This window comes from Parasteatoda tepidariorum, chromosome 11 (assembly GCF_982258835.1).
Source record: "Parasteatoda tepidariorum strain Cologne lab strain chromosome 11, Ptep-v5.0, whole genome shotgun sequence".
NCBI lineage: Eukaryota > Metazoa > Arthropoda > Arachnida > Araneae > Theridiidae > Parasteatoda > Parasteatoda tepidariorum.
The window spans coordinates 1,721,514-1,740,185 of record NC_141765.1 but is presented as its reverse complement, the minus strand read 5'-3'; the positions used below and the strand labels follow the sequence as shown (position 1 = coordinate 1,740,185).

Here is an 18,672-nt window from a genome sequence, read left to right as displayed (position 1 = left end):
TCACCCCACACATTTTCCACCGGATTCATGTCGGGTCCCTTGGGAGGCCAATCGTCCATCACTATAATGTTGCGATCCCTCAACCATTGTATAGTCATCCTACTGGTGTGAATGGACGACAAATCTTGCATAAAAATGAAATCATTTTCGCACACGTCATCCTCGATGGAGGGTAGAATCTGCGTCGTGTAATACTGGGCGTTCAACGTCCTTTGCTCCACCCTGAGCAAGCGTCTGAGATGTTTTCCAAAGGCCATCCACACACAAATGGTAAACCGCGGGGTACCCACCATCGCTGGATTGGAAGAATGTACCAGATATTTATCATCGTAACGATCACTTCCGTGCTTGGGTCTGTACACTCGCAAGGCTCCGCGGCTCGTGGATCTAAAAATCTTTTCGTCCGAGAAAACAACCCTCTCCCACAGATCCATAGTCCAATTGATGTGACGCAAAGCATAGACGAATCGCATTTGACGATGGTGAGGGGTCAAAAAGGGTTTTCGGGCTGGAATGCGACATTTTAATCCCTTCTCTTTTAAACGATTGCGAACCGTATCTGCGCTACACGAGGGCACGATCGCTTTCTGCAAGTCTACGGCCGACAAAAACGGCTCTCTGGTAGAAGTGTCGTACAACGTTTGATCTTGTTGTGGATTTGTGACGCGTGGACGACCTGGCTTGGTGTCGGCTTTTTGACCTCTGCGTTGTATCCAGTAATGCACGGTAGAGGGGGACAATCCCAATTGACGAGCAATTTCTCTCTCTGAAAGATGGTCGTGTTCGTATAAATGCATAATCACATGACGGTACTCCATGCTTGTTTTCCAAACAAAGAGACAAGGAATGATGGAGCAGCAACGCATGTATTGCCCCAAATGCAAAAAATGCACACCGACCGAAACGATTGCCAGAGTCATTGCAAAAAATGCTCGAGCCATGCTGCGAGGAAAGTGTAGCCTTTGCCAAACCACAAAATCGACATTTGAAAAAACAAGACATGACATTTCTTGAAGAAATTCAATCGTATTTATGTCACGAAAAAGTACAGGTGGATCCGACACCACAGCCGTCCCTCGTGTGCAGCGTCTGCCACAACAGAGTTATTCCAGACGTGTACAAATGGATCAATGACCTCTCCCAAAACTCGTTGCTGGAAGGGTGCCGAATGGCTCAACTCTATGCGGAATGGACAGGTGACGTAAATATACCCGTATCCATTTACATTTCAAAGCTGGAGGGTATCCATGACAAGCGAATTGAAGGTCAATCCCTTCGACGCTTGAAAACGTCGGTCGATATTTTAAAAGTGTTGAATGCTCCTTTTACAAACATGACCACTCCGATGGAAGGACCCACGCCAGAAATGCAAAATTTCATTTCAGATTACATGAGTGTGTTGGCAGCGAACCAACAAGATTTGAAAACAACTGAGCAAACAGCTTTGAACCATTTACTGCAAAACATGCACACCGTGTTAAATTCAAAAGAATTTGAAAATAACCATTTCAAATTTTATTTTGAAAAATTGGTTCCCTACGTTAAAGAATGTTGCGCGGATTGGACACCTTTGCCTCCATTTGATACCGACACAAACTTGGCGAATCAACTCTGGAAACAACTGCAGTATTCGCAGCAGATTCGCAAGACTTTTGGAAAATACAGTATTCCTTTTGACATATTTCACGTCTTGGCTGGTTGTTATGCATGTTGCACAGACATTGGTATAGTGGCCAATTGGGCTCTCGATTTAATCGTAAGAATATGCAATGGAAAATACTTTTGGAAGGAGTTTCAAGAGTGTCCATTTGTAAGCCAATATCGCGCCATCATAACAAAATATTTTTCATTCAGGCGAAACACCCATCGTAATATGGAATTTTACTATTTGGTCAAGAGTATCCAGAGGGGCGACGGTATAGAGTGCCTCTCTGAAAATTTTCTAAAATATGGTCAATTGGAGGCATTTTTTAAAGAAAAACTTCAAGCAATACCCGATATGAAAGAAATGGCAAGCAGTCAACTTTTTCCAGCCACCTTGTTTGAATCACCAGCGGATCAAATGGCGTTTACTATTGCCTTGGCCCATATCGTGAGCAATTTCGATAAAAATACCTGCCAACCAAGGAAAGGTACGTTTGCGAAAGCTAGAAAATTGTCAACTGTTGTCAAGACTCTGATGAAATCAGCTTCGGATTTTGATTCACAATATCCTCTTCCATGGACCATGGAAACGTTAAAATTGTTTATGATGTCTGATTCGAAAATTGAGCAAAGTTTACAAATGCTAGCAGAGATTGTGTTTACTCCAGACGAGGATGAAATGGAGACGTAAAAAAAAAAAAAAAAAAAAAAAAAAAAAAAAAAAAAAAAAAAAAAAAAAAAAAAAAAAAAAAAAAAAAAAAAAAAAAAAAAAAAAAAATTTTTTTTTTTTTTTTTTTTTTTTTTTTTTTTTTTTTTTTTTTTTTTTTTCCAAGTTGTATGTTTAAGCTCAAACTCATAGGAGATCATCTAGACTATTGCCTTGTTTGTCACACTCCAGACTCCTTTTAGAGTATACACACAAAACAAAATTTTTTAACGTTGTTATTTAAATACGCGATCCTCGCTTGATCTACTTGAATAAAGTGAATAGACATGACTCATAAATATTGTTCCGAGGAAGTCTTCTCCGTAAACACCGACTACCTCCGTGAGCAGTTTAACGACTGCCTAATAAGGACTTTTGACCCATGTATATGTGAGCTGGCATCCTTACAAACACTCAAGTACAAGCTGCTCATCAACTTGATGAATGAATGGGGGGTAACTCGTCAGGAGCTAAGTAACTTGTTTGAGACCCATACACCCGTTCATCACAGCATAGCGAAGGGCATTCTTGATCATGTACACTCACGCCAAAGAGATGAGTGGTCATATGTGTTTGCTCAAGACCTTGTGAGAAACGACAAACTCATAAAGGTATTGCAAAGTCTCTGCAAAAACAATTATTCAAATTTTGTAAGTGGATTGCTGGCGATAGATGGTTATGGATTACACAAGGTTTCAAGGAAATCCAAACCTGTTTTTGACATTAAAAAATACCTACACAACTTGAAATATAGTTTTGATGGTTCAAAAAGTATGTATGACCGAGAACCCGATGATGATTTGATACATCAGCACGCAACAGCCATACGAAAAGTTAGTGAAGAGCTAGTCAAGAAAATGAAAGCGATACCTGAAATTGGCAAATTCGTACATCAAGTAATGTACAAGCTCATCAAAGATACTGTTGAAATAGATATTCCAGATACTCGTATCGAGCCATATTTACCAGAAAAGGTTCTAAATAGTTGCGTAAAGGTGTACAAGGCATTAATGTCAAAGGAGCAGCTGGAAGAGTATTTGAAAAAGTATTTGAAGCTTAGCAAACCCGAACCCAACAGTGAGGATGAAAGCAAAGCCGATGATGAAAGCGAGATTGAGGAAGAATATGAAAATCACGAAGTCGAAGAAATGGAAAATTGAAAAAAAAAAAAAAAAAAAAAAAAAAAAAAAAAAAAAAAAAAAAAAAAAAAAAAAAAAAAAATTTTTTTTTTTTTTTTTTTTTTTTTTTTTTTTTTTTTTTTTTTTTTTTTTTATGACTTGTATTTAAATTGAACCTGTTCACAAATTGTCATAGCGTATTCAATCAAGATGTCTGCAAGCAAGTTGTCTGTGAAATTCAGTCCAAACACAACCAGCTATTATCATTATGAAAAGATTGAACCAGAATGTACTCTAGATCATCTGCAAGAAGCTAGGGATCGAAAGCGGGGAGAGGCTCAATCCAAAATGACTCTCTCTCAAATGGATAAGGCTATGAATTTGTTTCAATCGTGTCGTGACAAAGACATAACAATCATTTTTGGAAATTTGGGAAGACATCCATTGATGTTGAATTACTTTTTGGATTTGGCGTTTACAGCTTCAGACACGATTGGTGTACTCACTCCTTGGGACAAAGTGTGCAATTATAACGTCCAAGAACCCGTTCCCGATTTAGATTTCTTGTTTGTAGTGGAACCCTATTTTGGAAAATTTGTTCAAAAGCCTCCAAATGTGAAACATGTGATTATTTTAACGAGTCATCTGATAATGTGGTTTCCAGAAAATTTTTCTCGAGTAGAGCAATTGCATGTGGGGTCTCTATACAGCAATATTCGCATCAAAAACTCCAAGACACTCACGAATCGTGCTTTGGTCACTCCATTACCATATATGGATGGAAGAGTAAATCAAGTACCCGTCAAGAAGGATATTCACTTGGATCTAACAAAATCAAAATGTGCTCACGATGCCTTTCTGAGACTGCTCACGGGACAAGAACTTTTTCGTAATCAAAGTGTTACGGTAGCTATTATACCAAAACACGACAGATTGATACAACATTACATTAGAAATACCTTGCGACTTGCGGAAAAGTATAAAATCGCCATTAAAGACGATTATTTTAAAATATTTCAAGACCCACAAATCGTGTTGTACATTGAAAAACCACAATAATGGTATGTCTTGTATGTGGAGATGCTTTATGGCCAAGAAGTGAGGTGTGGTTATTGGATTGTGAACACGAATTTCATAAACGTTGTCTGGTACACTACAGATTTTGTCCGTTGTGCAACACTCGATTCAGCAGCCTCGATTCAAGTTGCTTAAGGTATTTTCCCAGACCAATAATACGTCGACCCCGCTGTGACTCTGGTTATGAGTCTAGTTAGGATAAAGACCACCGCGCTGGATTTGACAAAGACGATGATAGGAATCAAAATCTTTTGAAAATGAAGATGCATTGGATTTACTTATCAATTCCTGTACGCCATCCAGCTTTAAAAAAATACCAGATATCCAATCGAGAGAATACATATGGTCCCGACTCACCAACTGCTGTACAGCTTCATGGGGAATGCCATGTCCCAAGCACCAAGCTATAGAATTTGCAAAGTAATAAAGTGTATTGTCATTGTCTCTCACTACAATCAACTCATATATACGTTCATTTTGTGATGACGGGACGTATGCGTGTACCCAACTATGTTTAGTCATGTTCTTGATTTAAAAAAAAAAAAAAAAAAAAAAAAAAAAAAAAAAAAAAAAAAAAAAAAAAAAAAAAAAAAAAAAATTTTTTTTTTTTTTTTTTTTTTTTTTTTTTTTTTTTTTTAACGTAACTTATTTAAGCTAGGCGTCGAATCTTGATCATCAGAATTTCTGAGGCTCTCACAACTTGTGAATATTGTCTATACTGCTGCCTACTGTATATTATTTATAGACTATGATCAACCATAAGCCTATTGACCTGTGTGCCGAATTTGCTTGGATACAGTATGGCCATGGCAAAAGATTACCTCTTGAAATATCCATTGCAAAGACATTTGATCCCGATCAAGTATATATTCTCCAAATGATTTTGCCAAATAATTTTATGGTTTCGATGACAGATTTAATACGTAACAAGGGATATTCAAGATGCAAGGAGCGATTTCATCATCAATGCACAAATGTAGCAGATGAAGTCAAACCGATAATTTATAAAATGCATGTTTGGAATTGGAGATTAGTTTTGAACCATGTCTTAATAGATGTATTGTTTGCAAACAAACAGAACGTGGGAGTCAGGTCAGAGAGGCAAAAAATGTTTTTCAAGAAAGTGTGTGGTTTACCAAACGTAACACGCATTAAAAGTAAACCAGAACGGATTTTCACTTGCCGTCATAAACACAATAAGCTATATGACTTTCCATGCACGTCAACAGAAGCTCGTACAATGGCAGTTCAACAATTTTGGGATCAAGAAATAATGAAGCTAAAGAATTATTTCAAACAAAATAGATTTGTGTTTGCACGTCCCATGACTATTGTTCCAGAAAACCATGTACGGATGCAACAGAGACAACAATATAATTATTAAAAAAAAAAAAAAAAAAAAAAAAAAAAAAAAAAAAAAAAAAAAAAAAAAAAAAAAAAAAAAAAAAATTTTTTTTTTTTTTTTTTTTTTTTTTTTTTTTTTTTTTTTTTTTTTTTTTTTTTTTTTTTTTTTTTAAATTCTGTATTTAAGCAGTTGAGCTTTAATTTTCCCAAATCTTGTAGACATGGCCTTTGTTCATGTACCATACCATTCGCTGCAGGAATTGATGGAAAAGTTTCAATGTTTGAATTTGATACGAGACGCTGCACTTCCTGGTGCCGTAAATCGAAAACCAAATTTTGTAATGGTGGACCCTAAATATTATTATGGCACCTATGGAGGACTCATTTATGACAGTGTATTGGAAAAGATATCATTTAAAAATCAAATGTTGTTATCAAACTATGCTTTCAAGGATTCCATAGGATATGGTTTATCCATTATATGGTGGAATATTTTAAATCCCGAAGTATTAGGAAGTGTCGATGCTCTAGTGGCTCCCGACGGACGAAAAGCAGTTACACCACACATTTATGATCAGATGCAGATTAACAAGATACGAACAGCCAAACCTCCAAAGAGCAGTTATTATGGGAATAGAGCCTGGCGCATAAATGATACATCTTCATTAAATTCCGATTCTGAATAATTTGCATTTTCATTGGTTCGATAGCGATCGAGTTTGCTCTCCGTTACTTTGTTGTGTATGTTGTACCACAGTTTACGTTGTTCAGTCTTCTCGTCCATCAATTGCGGTTTCAATTCTTGGACGATATGCTTCAAATGCGCCATACATATTCCACACCGCAACATTCGATACATGGATTCTGCAATCTGCTCACGCCACATGTTTTTGGCCAATAGGACGTCTTCTGAATCATTGGGTCTACCGTCCATAGCTTCTGCCATCCAGTGCAACAATCGCCAAAATGACGATCCAAACTGACCAATGGTGAGAAAATTGAGTTTTGGAAAGAGTTGTTCAGCAGGCGTTATGGGTGCTGGGATGTGACACTGATTATTTAAAAACTCTCGCAGGGCCGATGCTTTGCCCTCCAGTAAATCCATAATCAACGTTTCAAATTTGTTGAGCAGTAAATCTGAATTCCATTTAACATTGTACAACAAGGTTAAAACTATAAAAATGTTTTCTTTTAAAATATTTTTCCAAGCCATGATGGCCATTTGGGACTCGGGCTTGGTAAACGTACGAATGTACATTTCTTCTTTCACAATCATTACCAAGCGCAATAAATACGTCGAGACGACCTGATGCAATCGTTCTTGGGGAGTGGCTTTACGAAATTTAAAAGTAAATTCCGAAACGTCCCAAGGAACCACAAAAGATTCCTCTTCCGTAACCAGTCGCATCGTCCGATGTAAAAATGGATCAGTTTCCTGCAAGGCGACTTGGTTCAGTTTGGTTTTATTAATGTGACCCCGGTAAGCATTTTTTAAACACAGAAACGTGTCATGCTTCATACTGATAATCTTCTTTCTTATCACGATTCAAATCATTGAAGCCAGGTAACGAGAAGATATAAAGAAAGATTAGTATGTGTTCTGTTATCATTTGCGAGAATTGCAGTACAGGAATAGCTACTTGGGTCTGTGACACTCCCAATACTTGCTACGTGAGGATACATCGTCAAGGAACATGTCGCAGGTGCACAAGACGATGGGGTTAAGGATTACAGATTAAACACAACATAAAAAAAATTATAGACACCCAACACGATATACACGATTGAACAAGAAGGTCCATAAAGAAAAAAAAAAAAAAAAAAAAAAAAAAAAAAAAAAAAAAAAAAAAAAAAAAAAAAAAAAAAAAATGTTTTTTTTTTTTTTTTTTTTTTTTTTTTTTTTTTTTTTTTTTTTTTTTTTTTTTTTTTTTTTTTTAATCTTCTTTATATTCTGTGATGACTCGCTGGTACCATCATTACAACCTGCTGAACAACTGTGAATATTCTCTTGCTCTTGAATCCATGGAGGGAACCAATTTTTTCAATTTGGATAATGATGCATTTCCAATGTTTGAAACATTTGATATGAATACGCCTCTGATTGTTGATGCATATAAATGTAAATGCAATAAAGTTGTCAGATTCTTTGGATATTTCGCCGATGGGTCTTACGAAAAAAGTTTGGTTCGATACACATTGTCTGCTGTCGCTTTACCTATCCTCTCACCATTAGCGTTTGCGTGTGAAGTATCTGAAATTCTGTTCAACAGAGCTTTCAATACATCTTCAAAGATATATTCTTGGTCAACGGCAAAGTGTTTCCTACCGATGATTTGCCTGTTGCTTGGAGTTCATCGTCCAATTTGTCTTTTGAAAAACTTTTTGCCGACGTGCTTTTGGTGTGGTAAATTGAAAATGAATATCAGTGAAATCATTTCAGATCAAGTGGAAGTTGTCCAGAAAAGTGACGACCAACCTCTCGATAAGGACACGATAGAATGTGACGATCGAAATATGGAGCACGTCGAAATTTTCAAGGAAAGTAACGACCAATCTATTGATCAAGATCCCTTAGAAGCTTGTGATCGACATGTGGATCAAATTGAAATCTCACAGGAAAGCAGCAATCAACAAATTGATCGAGAACCCGTAGAAACTGGTGATCGACACACGGATCAAGTTGAAAGCTCGCAGGAAAGCAGCAATCAACAAATTGATCGAGAACCCGTAGAAACTGATGATCGACACAAGGATCAATTTGAAAGCTCGCAGGAAAGCAGCAATCAACAAATTGATCAAGATCCAGTAGAAACTGATGATCGACACACGGATCAAGTTGAAACCTCGCAGGAAAGCGATGAAAAGCAAATTGATCCAAATGAACTCTTCCTGAACCAGATTAAATTGTCTTTGAATCGAAAATTATTTGTAGATGTTTTAATGCGCGAAATTAAAAATTTGCAAGCAGACATTTGGTTGGGAAAGACACCTGCACAAATTACAGAACGTTGGAAAGTAACCTTGGAAAAAATCAAACCAAACTTTGAATCAAAAGAATTTAATTTTAAGAAAACGTACAAGTTTTAACATGTTGCAAATTTTTTTAACAATCATAAAAAAAAAAAAAAAAAAAAAAAAAAAAAAAAAAAAAATTTTTTTTTTTTTTTTTTTTTTTTTTTTTTTTTTTTTTTTTTTTTTTTTTTTTTTTACTGATGGATGTTTATAAGGTTTGTCAAGACCACACAGATTTACTAGATCAACGACAGCAGAGGATTGTCAGCTGCAAAAGAACCAAAGTAATTTAACAATGATGGCCCTAAAGCACACGCCTTCTGAATCGGATGAGAAGCCTCCTGCTGCTTCGTGGAAGTTGTTGGCATGTTCTTATATACCAGACTCTGACAAGTCATGGACATCTCGGATTGTAGACCGATTCCTTTACAGGTTTGAATTTTCCGATGAAAAATTGTACCAAGACCTAAAAGATATAGCTGATGAGTACATCAAGACAGAATACACAGCATTTGAGTTGATGCCATTGATAATCGACATACCATTGAACACCGACATGTGTGAATGGAGCGATTCAGAAATCAATTTCCAAATACTTATGATAGCGATATCAATGCTTAAGCGAAACCAACCAATACAAATTACTCATATATTTGTATTTCTGCGCATTGTTCGTTTGACATTAGTAAATCGATACTGTTGCGATGTAGGGCCCTTTGATTGCGCTCGAAAGTTTTCAGACAGGTGTGAGCGATTCATTTCATACATGTATGATGATTGTATTGAAAAGCGAGGTGGATGGAAGCGTATCCTCGACAACATACAAAACATGTTATTAAGAAATAAATTGGATTCTTTAAACGTGAAAGACGCCAGTGAATCACCCGACGAGACAAACACTACACAGACTACAAGTTAAACTTCAAAAAAAAAAAAAAAAAAAAAAAAAAAAAAAAAAAAAAAAAAAAAAAAAAAAAAAAAAAAAAAAAAAAATTTTTTTTTTTTTTTTTTTTTTTTTTTTTTTTTTTTTTTTTTTTTTTTTTTTTTTTTTTTTTTATGATACGTTATAATCTCTGCGACCAACTCAATTCATACCAATGCCGTTTATGACTGCAAGTATTTGTGTGCATTCACCACAGCTGGTCTGGAACAAGTATTTGTTATCTCATTACCTGGCAAGTTTTTTTAAGCTGCACCATCCAAACATTTATCAATTTAAAATTTTTCCTGTGAGACATTGGGAATATCAAGGTTCTTTTATAAAGTGCAACGTTTTCATTTTGTACAATTATGGATTTGTACGTGCAAGAATTTCCCAGCACCTTTTTAAAAAACTCAAACGACGAAGGACTCGTTACATTGAAAACAGACAGCGTGCCCCCGCACTGCGCTCGCATTGAAAAAGGTTTGCGCTGCGCCTGCTCTTCAAAGGATGGAATCGTTGTCAGTGAGCAAAGCATCACAATCAACAATGACGCCCATTTATTGTGCGCATTTCCTTGTTACGCCTTGCCAAACCGTTGCACTCTTGAAGAGCAAAAGACGATCGTGGCATGGTTGACTCGAGAGAAATTTTACAATTTTGGTCATCATTGCAAACGAATCGGGAATCAGAAAAGAAAATTTGAAAGATTTTTAATGCCCAATACCGTATTTTTGAAAAAATTAAACATTTCTTGTGAAAAGTGTTCAACATTTACATTAAGAGGTGAACCCGTGTTTTTCTTGAGTAAAAACGTTTTATCGGCTCAAAACAAGGGTCCCACGTTGGAAAGCGTTTTATGTCTAGATGCATCGACCCAGTAAATATGAATTACAGCATGCTGTTTTGTATGCAACGGAACACACTCGCGTGTACATGATGAAAAAATACCGAAAACGATATCCTCATTTGTTTCAACACGCTGAAATACATACTCGTCCCGCAACGCGTCAAGATTATTATATACCCGACTCATTGGCTCAGAAATGCATTGTGGTGGAAAATACTGCATTTACCGAAAAGGGTTGTTCGATATTGAGTTGTTTTCCATACAAATCCAATGGAATACCCTGTGAAAAAACGGATCCCGTCCAATGGATACCCATCGGAAGCAATCATCTCACCTTGGCGTGCCAGCCTAGTTGTTGGCGATCCCCCTCGACCGTCGATTCCGAATGGATCGACGGCCAATGTATGGTGGTCAATCCTTTGAAAAAACTGCTCGCCACATTTCCCGAAAAGGCATTTGGATTAGAATCCAAACATACTTTACACGAAGGGTTGGATTGGAAAAAGGGAAACATGTACTTGAATAAAGATTATTGTGCCGCCTATGGTTTGGAATTTGATGGAAACGACTGCTATTCGCCGACTGGACAAACCATTTTTGAATTTCTCTTGGGTAAAACAGTGTATCGAACCATTAAAACATCAGCCATTACACCTCCCAAAAAGACATTACCCACCATTCCAAAAGACGTTGAATTTCCAAATGTGCCGGACGTGACAGATATTACAGAGGCATCGGCTGACGGATCAGAGATTGCCAAAGACATTGCCAAAGAAGTGGCATTTGATTTTGGATTAGACATTACCGTCTATGCCGTGGAAAAGATTTTGCGCAAAAAAGCGCCAAAACTCATTGCAAAAGCGGCTAGTAGCATTCCCATCAAGTCTGCCCTCACGCAAGTGGTATTGAACCAAACGGTATCTCTGTCTGTACGAACATTGGCCACGTTAGGAAAAGTGTTGGGTGGTATAAGCAATGCTTTCGCCATATTCAGCATTTTTTCTCTCGTATTGGATGTCATCGACCCTTATAATTATGATTCGGTATTGACGGCAGACATGCTAACCAAGATCAACAAGCGGTTGGATTTTTTGTATTTCAAGAAGGAAAATGAAGCGATGCGCCTCATTACGCCTGAAGTGGTGTGGGATACAATATTGGCAGAGGAAGATGAATCGGATCGTTATGAATTTATGTCTGAAAAAATTTTAGAATATTTGACGGCTCTGCGTAAAAACACTATAAAATCTGCGCCGAAAAGAAAATTGTACAATTTTCAAACTCTAAAGGAAAAACAATATTTAAACTGGAGCTTACATGGTGCTTTTGCATTCATGTTGATTGTTTTTACATTGCTATGGATTGAATGGATACACGTATGGGCAGTGTGTTTATTTTTTGCATTGTTTTACTTTACATGAAAAGCTTTCAACATTATTTAAAAAAAAAAAAAAAAAAAAAAAAAAAAAAAAAAAAAAAAAAAAAAAATTTTTTTTTTTTTTTTTTTTTTTTTTTTTTTTTTTTTTTTTTTTTTTTTTTTTGTGAGGATTTAATTAAGACAGCGACGCTCGACAACTCTGCTCACAAGAAAATTCATTGGAAAACACGCAACTTGCAAATGGTATCAACTGTATGGTAGCCAGCCACGTACAGTGGGTCGCTTCTTTATCGTAATGAGCGTTTTACGTGGTTTGGTATCTCTTTTTGTGGGATGCGTTCTCGAACAATGGCTCAATAAATAACGACACGATTTATTTGGAAGACGTTTCTGCTTAAAATTTCCATCCTCATTCTTAAAAGTTATCCTATGTGGCTTGTAATCGTACACCAATTCCGAATGGTCTTTTCCCCATTTCAAAAAACGTGAACCCACTGGACCCGTTGCAGACCGATCACTCGCAGCCGAACTCACAGATTGACTTCTGGCACGACTCCCGCATGGAGAAGGAGAGCGTGAAGATGCTCTGGAAGAGCTTGGAGATGACGATCCACAGGAAGAAGCCGCATACGGCATAACACTCCAATGTGTTGCGTTTGCCGTCTTTTTCTTGTTTTTTGATCCTTTCGGACGTCCTCGCTTCCCCGGTATCTTGGGAGGTTTTTTCTTGCCCGAGCCTTTTGGACGTCCCCGCTTCCCATGTTTCTTGGGAGGTTTCTTCTTGCCCGAACCTTTTGGGCGGCCACGCTTACCCTTGGGACTGCACGTACTCAATGGAGGTGTAGGTGGGGCTAGCGCTACGATAGGACTCATGAATTCGCTCAAAGAGACATCGCTGTCACACGAATCGGTTTCATGTATTTTTACCATGTTTTCTTTTTACTTATTTTAATCGATAAATGCTGCCTACCCAGTATTCTAGATTGTGCTTGCTCGCAGCTTTGCAAACATCCTCGGGTTTTGAAAGGGCCAAATATTCCACACCCATAAATGAAGCGGTAGGCACGTTAAACTCCTTGTCAATACTACCCGATTTATAGAATGGTAACAGACCCAAGATATTTCGCAATTCGGTAACGTTTCCATTCTCAATTGTTTTGCAATAGAGCAAATCCAAACAATTTTGCCAAACCTGTTCGAACGCCATCATGCCTCTGCTCTGAGGAAAAGCAATGCACCACCTTTGAACAAGTGATTTATTTTGCAGCATGTAATCAAATGCATCCCAAAAAGCCAAATACATGGTGAGAGGTTGAGTGTATCGAGTCAAATCAATCAAAACGTACGATTCCGACGCTAATGTCTGTTGTGTCTTTCCTTGAATGGTTAAGGAATTGACCGCGTTGGGCTGAACCCGTTGAATGTCTTGCGTTTGGATGGATTTGTCTTGCAGTTTTAACAATTCTTGGGTGTGTCTAATCAACAGTGGAGGAGACTCACAATGAAAGAAAGACACAAGAGTCCAAACCGTTTCGAGATTTCTTGAACAGTTGAAATGACTTGTAAACACTACCAAACGAGACGCTTTGGGTGGTTTCTCCAGTATTTGATCGGGTAAAGGCTCCAAGACGACCATTAAATCACAAAAGGTATCTAAACCTTGATTGGGAGTAATCACGCGAATACGGCCGTCTGGAGAGGATGGGCAATCGTAATAGGCAGACTGTATAGCTACATTGAGCTGAGGGTCTAAACTCAGAGCGTTAAACACTTTTTGGGGGTATCGACCCAAATTTCCAAACACAACCACGTGGTCATGTCTTAAAATAAATCGAAATAAATCTTCAATAGTATCCATCATTCCTTTCTTTATAATGATTGCTTTAAACAAGTATTTTTAATTTCATTGTAAAACAAGTCGCTCAAACCATGCTGGAAGTAAATACAAAATCATTGGTTGTAACTAAACACAGGTTGTTTTGTTCAGAGGATATAGTACTTGAACCTTTTCAATCCAAATATGTAATCATAAAAGAAAATCTGACTTTTTTGCCAGGTTTTGAACATGTGATAGCGCAGCCAAGTACACACCTAAGCTTGCGCGTAAGAACCAGTGTGTTAGCTAAACTTTTTAAAGAATCAGATTATCACTATAGGCTTTTAGTGGTTTTGGTTAATTATTCAAATAAGGAAGAAAAATTTTCAAAAGGAGATTTTTTAGCTACACTGAATTTTGTACCAATGTTTGGAGATCGCAATCAAGAACACGGGTGTTTTGAGATTCCACCCGAACGAGCAGTAAGCCTTAGATTTGGTAATTTCCTACAAGGATAATAAACATAACGATTAATAAATTTGAAAAAAAAAAAAAAAAAAAAAAAAAAAAAAAAAAAAAAAAAAAAAAAAAAAAAAAAAAAAATTTTTTTTTTTTTTTTTTTTTTTTTTTTTTTTTTATAACTTGGTTGAAGCTTCACACTCTATTCATTTTCTTCTCGGAGCGGTGAATGTTAATCACAAGTTTCGTCTGCCTGGAGCCATCTGCCAGATTCCACCACATAGTGCAAGTGCTACAATATACATTGCAGTCTGTAGGTACACAAATAGTTTTTGGTCACTCACAAATACTGAAGCAGTTTTTGTTTCTTCATTGTACGTCGAGTACGTTAGATATCCAAAGCACACCAGTCCTACAAAGGTTACAATAACCAACACCAACAGCAATATTGTTCTGAGGTCCATACTTTATTATCCCATTACGAGTATCAAGCCCAGCAAAACCATACACGCCAAATTTCCAACTGCTGGGTAATAGAAACCAGACTGATTCAAATTCCAAAATTCTTGGGCGTCTACACCTTTCTCTTTCATGACTTTAGTTTGATCTATGGTATATTTCTTGGCGTTGGATATTTGGTACATGACATATACTTGAACCACAACCGTTATAAGCAACAGTCCCAACACCGTCACCAAGATTATATTTCGGAGGCCAAATTTCATCTTGTTTTACAAAAAAACAAACAAGATATGGCTGTACATGGTCTCGTTCATACCGTAGGCGTGCTGCTCGGTCAACGATACGCACCTCTTGAACTATCATTTGTGGATGTAACTGGATACGAGAAGCATTTTCACATCAATTGTCCAATGTCTTATGCCTATTTGAAATCCATGTATCCTCACAACTATCCAGATGCCATCGTGACCACTGATCAAGCCACCCCCTATTCAGAAGTGCTTCATTTTTTACAAGAGCGTTATCATTCTTTGGAAAAAATGATACCTGGAGTCGTATTTGGTTGCAAGGGACTGACGTATCAAATGAACGTCTTGCGAGATGCCGAGATACCCAGAATTTTGAATATAGATACCTTGGGTGTACCTTCTTTGACAAAATTATCCGCCCAATACGCTGTAAATATACTCTGTCCTTTCCACAAGCATATTAGTAAGTGTTCTCTCGTGGCTCTCGTATTAATCCTGCGGTATATGTTGGAGCAAAATCTTGTTTTGCTTCTCGGCCAAGAGGAGCTTTTCGGACAAGTGAAAAGTGTCGATGACGGAACTCGTGTCGAGGGGGACGTTGGAACACGATTGCCACAAGTCATCCAGTCGAGCATAGGAGAGTAAACGTTGAAACACATCAATGACCCGTGGCGGTGGGGAGAGCAATGTCACTTCTGAAATGGAGTCGTGCACCACAGAAACGTTTTGTAAAAATTCAAACGCTTTGGAATGGTTCGAGTCCAAACAGGATGGATAATTTCCATCTAAAAATTGATTCAATGCTCTCAACACCAATTGTTGAATGGATTGGGAGAGTGCGTGGTCGGGTCGCAATTTCATAAAGCTTTCCAACGTGTTTTCCGATTGCCAATGCACGGCATTCACATATTCGTGGGACGGAACGATAAACGTGGAAAATGGATTCAAACGCTCGCCACGAGTTTCGCAAGTGAGTTGATACAACCGTTCGTTGCGTTTCAAGTCCAGATCCCGGGCTGCGGGCAAGGGTTGCAACTCTTGTGGAAGTCGGTTGCGAGATAAGTACTGTTGAACCAAATTTCCCCAAAATTCAGCAGATTCAAAGTGAAAGGGTCCCGAAGAACCTTCAAGAATGGCTTTGAGATTCAAATTGTCGTCTTTTACAGTATTTTGGCGAGGGCGAGACAAGAGACACATCAAATGATTGAAAAACGAGGTGACGGCCCTAGTACGAAACACTGGCAAAGCATCCGGATTCTTTTCGAGTGAATCCAGTAACAGATCTAAATCACCTTGTATTTGATAACGATAGTTTGTGAGCCCACCCCTGTGAAGCATGTCTTCCCAATAAATTCCATCCTCTTCCAATAGAAAGATTAATTCGGCGAGTTCACAGGGTGGAGGGATTTCTTTTCCATGGTTGCACCCAAACAAGAGTTGTTTAAACCAATTTATCAACGAGGAATGTGACATCTTGATTCCAACGATGCAAATTCCAATGAAATGGATGTGCGCGAGCCGTGTAATATTCAAGAAAATTGCGTGCCATTAAACAATGGAATGTATACATGGCGAAAAATAACATAATATATAGAATCAACATGATTTCAGATTCTTGGTTCACCAAATTGTTATTTCAAAAAAAAAAAAAAAAAAAAAAAAAAAAAAAAAAAAAAAAAAAAAAAAAAAAAAAAAAAAAAAAAAAAAAAAAATTTTTTTTTTTTTTTTTTTTTTTTTTTTTTTTTTTTTTTTTTTTTTTTTTAATAAGTTTGTTTAAAAGCAGTCGTTGAGTCTTACCGGGTTCACAACTCCAATCACACATACATTGAAACATGGCTCATTTAGATTTGGAATTTTTCTTGTTGACTGAATCAGCTATAATGCCAACAACGTCTGACGAATCGTCCCCCGGAGTTGATTTGTATTCTCCAGTGGATGTCGATATTGAGCCAGGTGAACAAGTAATTATTGATACTGGTGTAATTTTTGCCATACTCGATTCGAAAATTGGATTATTGAAGGATAAGCGATCTGTGGTGACCAAACGAAAATTAAAAGTGGATAGTGGCGTTATTGATACTGCATACAGAGGAAGCGTTAAAGTTGCATTGCGAAATGTCGGGGATGAATCGGCGCATATCAAAACTGGCGAGCCCATTGCGCAAATGATTTTACTCTTTTGTCAAAGACCAATCTTACAAAGAGTAAAAAGGATTTCCACCGAAACAGAACGAGGTATGAATGGATTCGGCTATCATCATGAGAAATTGAGCAAACAACCTTATATGGAAGATTTTTCTTCCCATTTCGAAGGATATCAAAATTTGCATAATGGAGTAGATTATATAGCCTAGACAATATCTCAGCTCCTTAAAATTGTTCTGGAGTCCTAAATGAAGAATCTAGATACCCCCCTCATCCTCTTTTAAAAAAAAAAAAAAAAAAAAAAAAAAAAAAAAAAAAAAAAAAAAAAAAAAAAAAAATTTTTTTTTTTTTTTTTTTTTTTTTTTTTTTTTTTTTTTTTTTTTTTTTTTTTTTTTTTTTTTTTTTTTTTTAAACCCTGTCTTTAAAAGCAGCGGTTGAGTTTTTCCAAATCATAAACTCCTACAACTTTTCCAAATCACACATAGATTAGAACATGGCTCATTTAAATTTAGATTTCCTCTTGCTGAATGAATCAGCAGTATTGCCAACAACGTCTGATGAATTGTCACCCGGTGTTGATTTGTATTCTCCAATGGATGTCGATATTGAGCCAGGTCAGCAAGTAATTATTGATACTTTTGTGGTTTTTTCTCTACCCAAATTCAAAATTGGATTGTTGAAGGATAAATCATCTGTGGTGACCAAACGAAAATTAAAAGTGGATGCTGGTGTTATTGATACTGGATACAGAGGAAGCGTTAAAGTTGTTTTGCGAAATGTTGGTAATGAATCGGCGCATATCAAAACTGGCGAACCCATTGCACAAATGATTTTATTGTGTAGCGAAAGGCCAAACCTACGAAGAGTGATGATGATATCTACCAAAGGATTTAAAACGGATTCAAATGAATATGTTTCTCATTACGAAAAATGTAACGAGCAAGAATACCAAGAATCGCTAGACGAGGTGGATGAATATGGAGATTAAGATTAGCTAGGACATTGTAAACATTATACTACAACACTTGCTCTCGCTCTAAGTTAGAACATTGTAAAAAAAAAAAAAAAAAAAAAAAAAAAAAAAAAAAAAAAAAAAAAAAAAAAAAAAATTTTTTTTTTTTTTTTTTTTTTTTTTTTTTTTTTTTTTTTTTTTTTTTTTTTTTTTTTTTTTTTTTTTTGAGGTTGCCTTTTAAAAGCGAGCCTCTCGCCAACACATGTTTTTGTATGATGGGCATCAACAACTTTTGTGCGTTAATCAACAAGCTGCACGAACCTGATCAAGAGCCACCCACTCAACCAAAGTATTTCGATTCCATTTTATATGATGTGCAATCCCTATTACATGTGGCCATCTCGTTGGCCTTGGAGACTGATGAAGAGAAATTATTTAAAGAAATGTGTCGTTTAGCGTGGCACAAATTGGTCACGCATTTACATGAATTTCTGTATTATGGTTCTACAGACAAAATTACGTTGATACTTTCGTTTGAT

The 18,672-nt window shown here is 36.9% G+C and overlaps 2 protein-coding genes across 2 annotated transcripts; both read left to right on the top strand.

Annotated features, from left to right (window-relative positions):
* Window positions 1-16,868: 16,868 nt before the first annotated feature.
* LOC147801169 (uncharacterized) lies at window positions 16,869-17,390 on the top strand. The gene has a single exon (XM_087155128.1). The coding sequence runs from the start codon at window positions 16,869-16,871 to the stop codon at window positions 17,388-17,390; it is 522 nt and encodes a 173-aa protein (XP_087011254.1).
* Window positions 17,391-17,674: 284 nt separating this feature from the next.
* Window positions 17,675-18,169, top strand: LOC147801168 (uncharacterized). The gene has a single exon (XM_087155127.1). It carries the CDS (start codon window positions 17,675-17,677, stop codon window positions 18,167-18,169), a length of 495 nt encoding a protein of 164 aa, XP_087011253.1.
* The last annotated feature ends 503 nt before the right edge of the window (window positions 18,170-18,672 follow it).

Excerpts from the sequence above, each read along its gene's own strand:
- LOC147801168 (XM_087155127.1), top strand. The coding sequence starts at position 17,675 with ATGGCTCATTTAAATTTAGATTTCCTCTTGCTGAATGAATCAGCAGTA.
- LOC147801169 (XM_087155128.1), top strand. The coding sequence starts at position 16,869 with ATGGCTCATTTAGATTTGGAATTTTTCTTGTTGACTGAATCAGCTATA.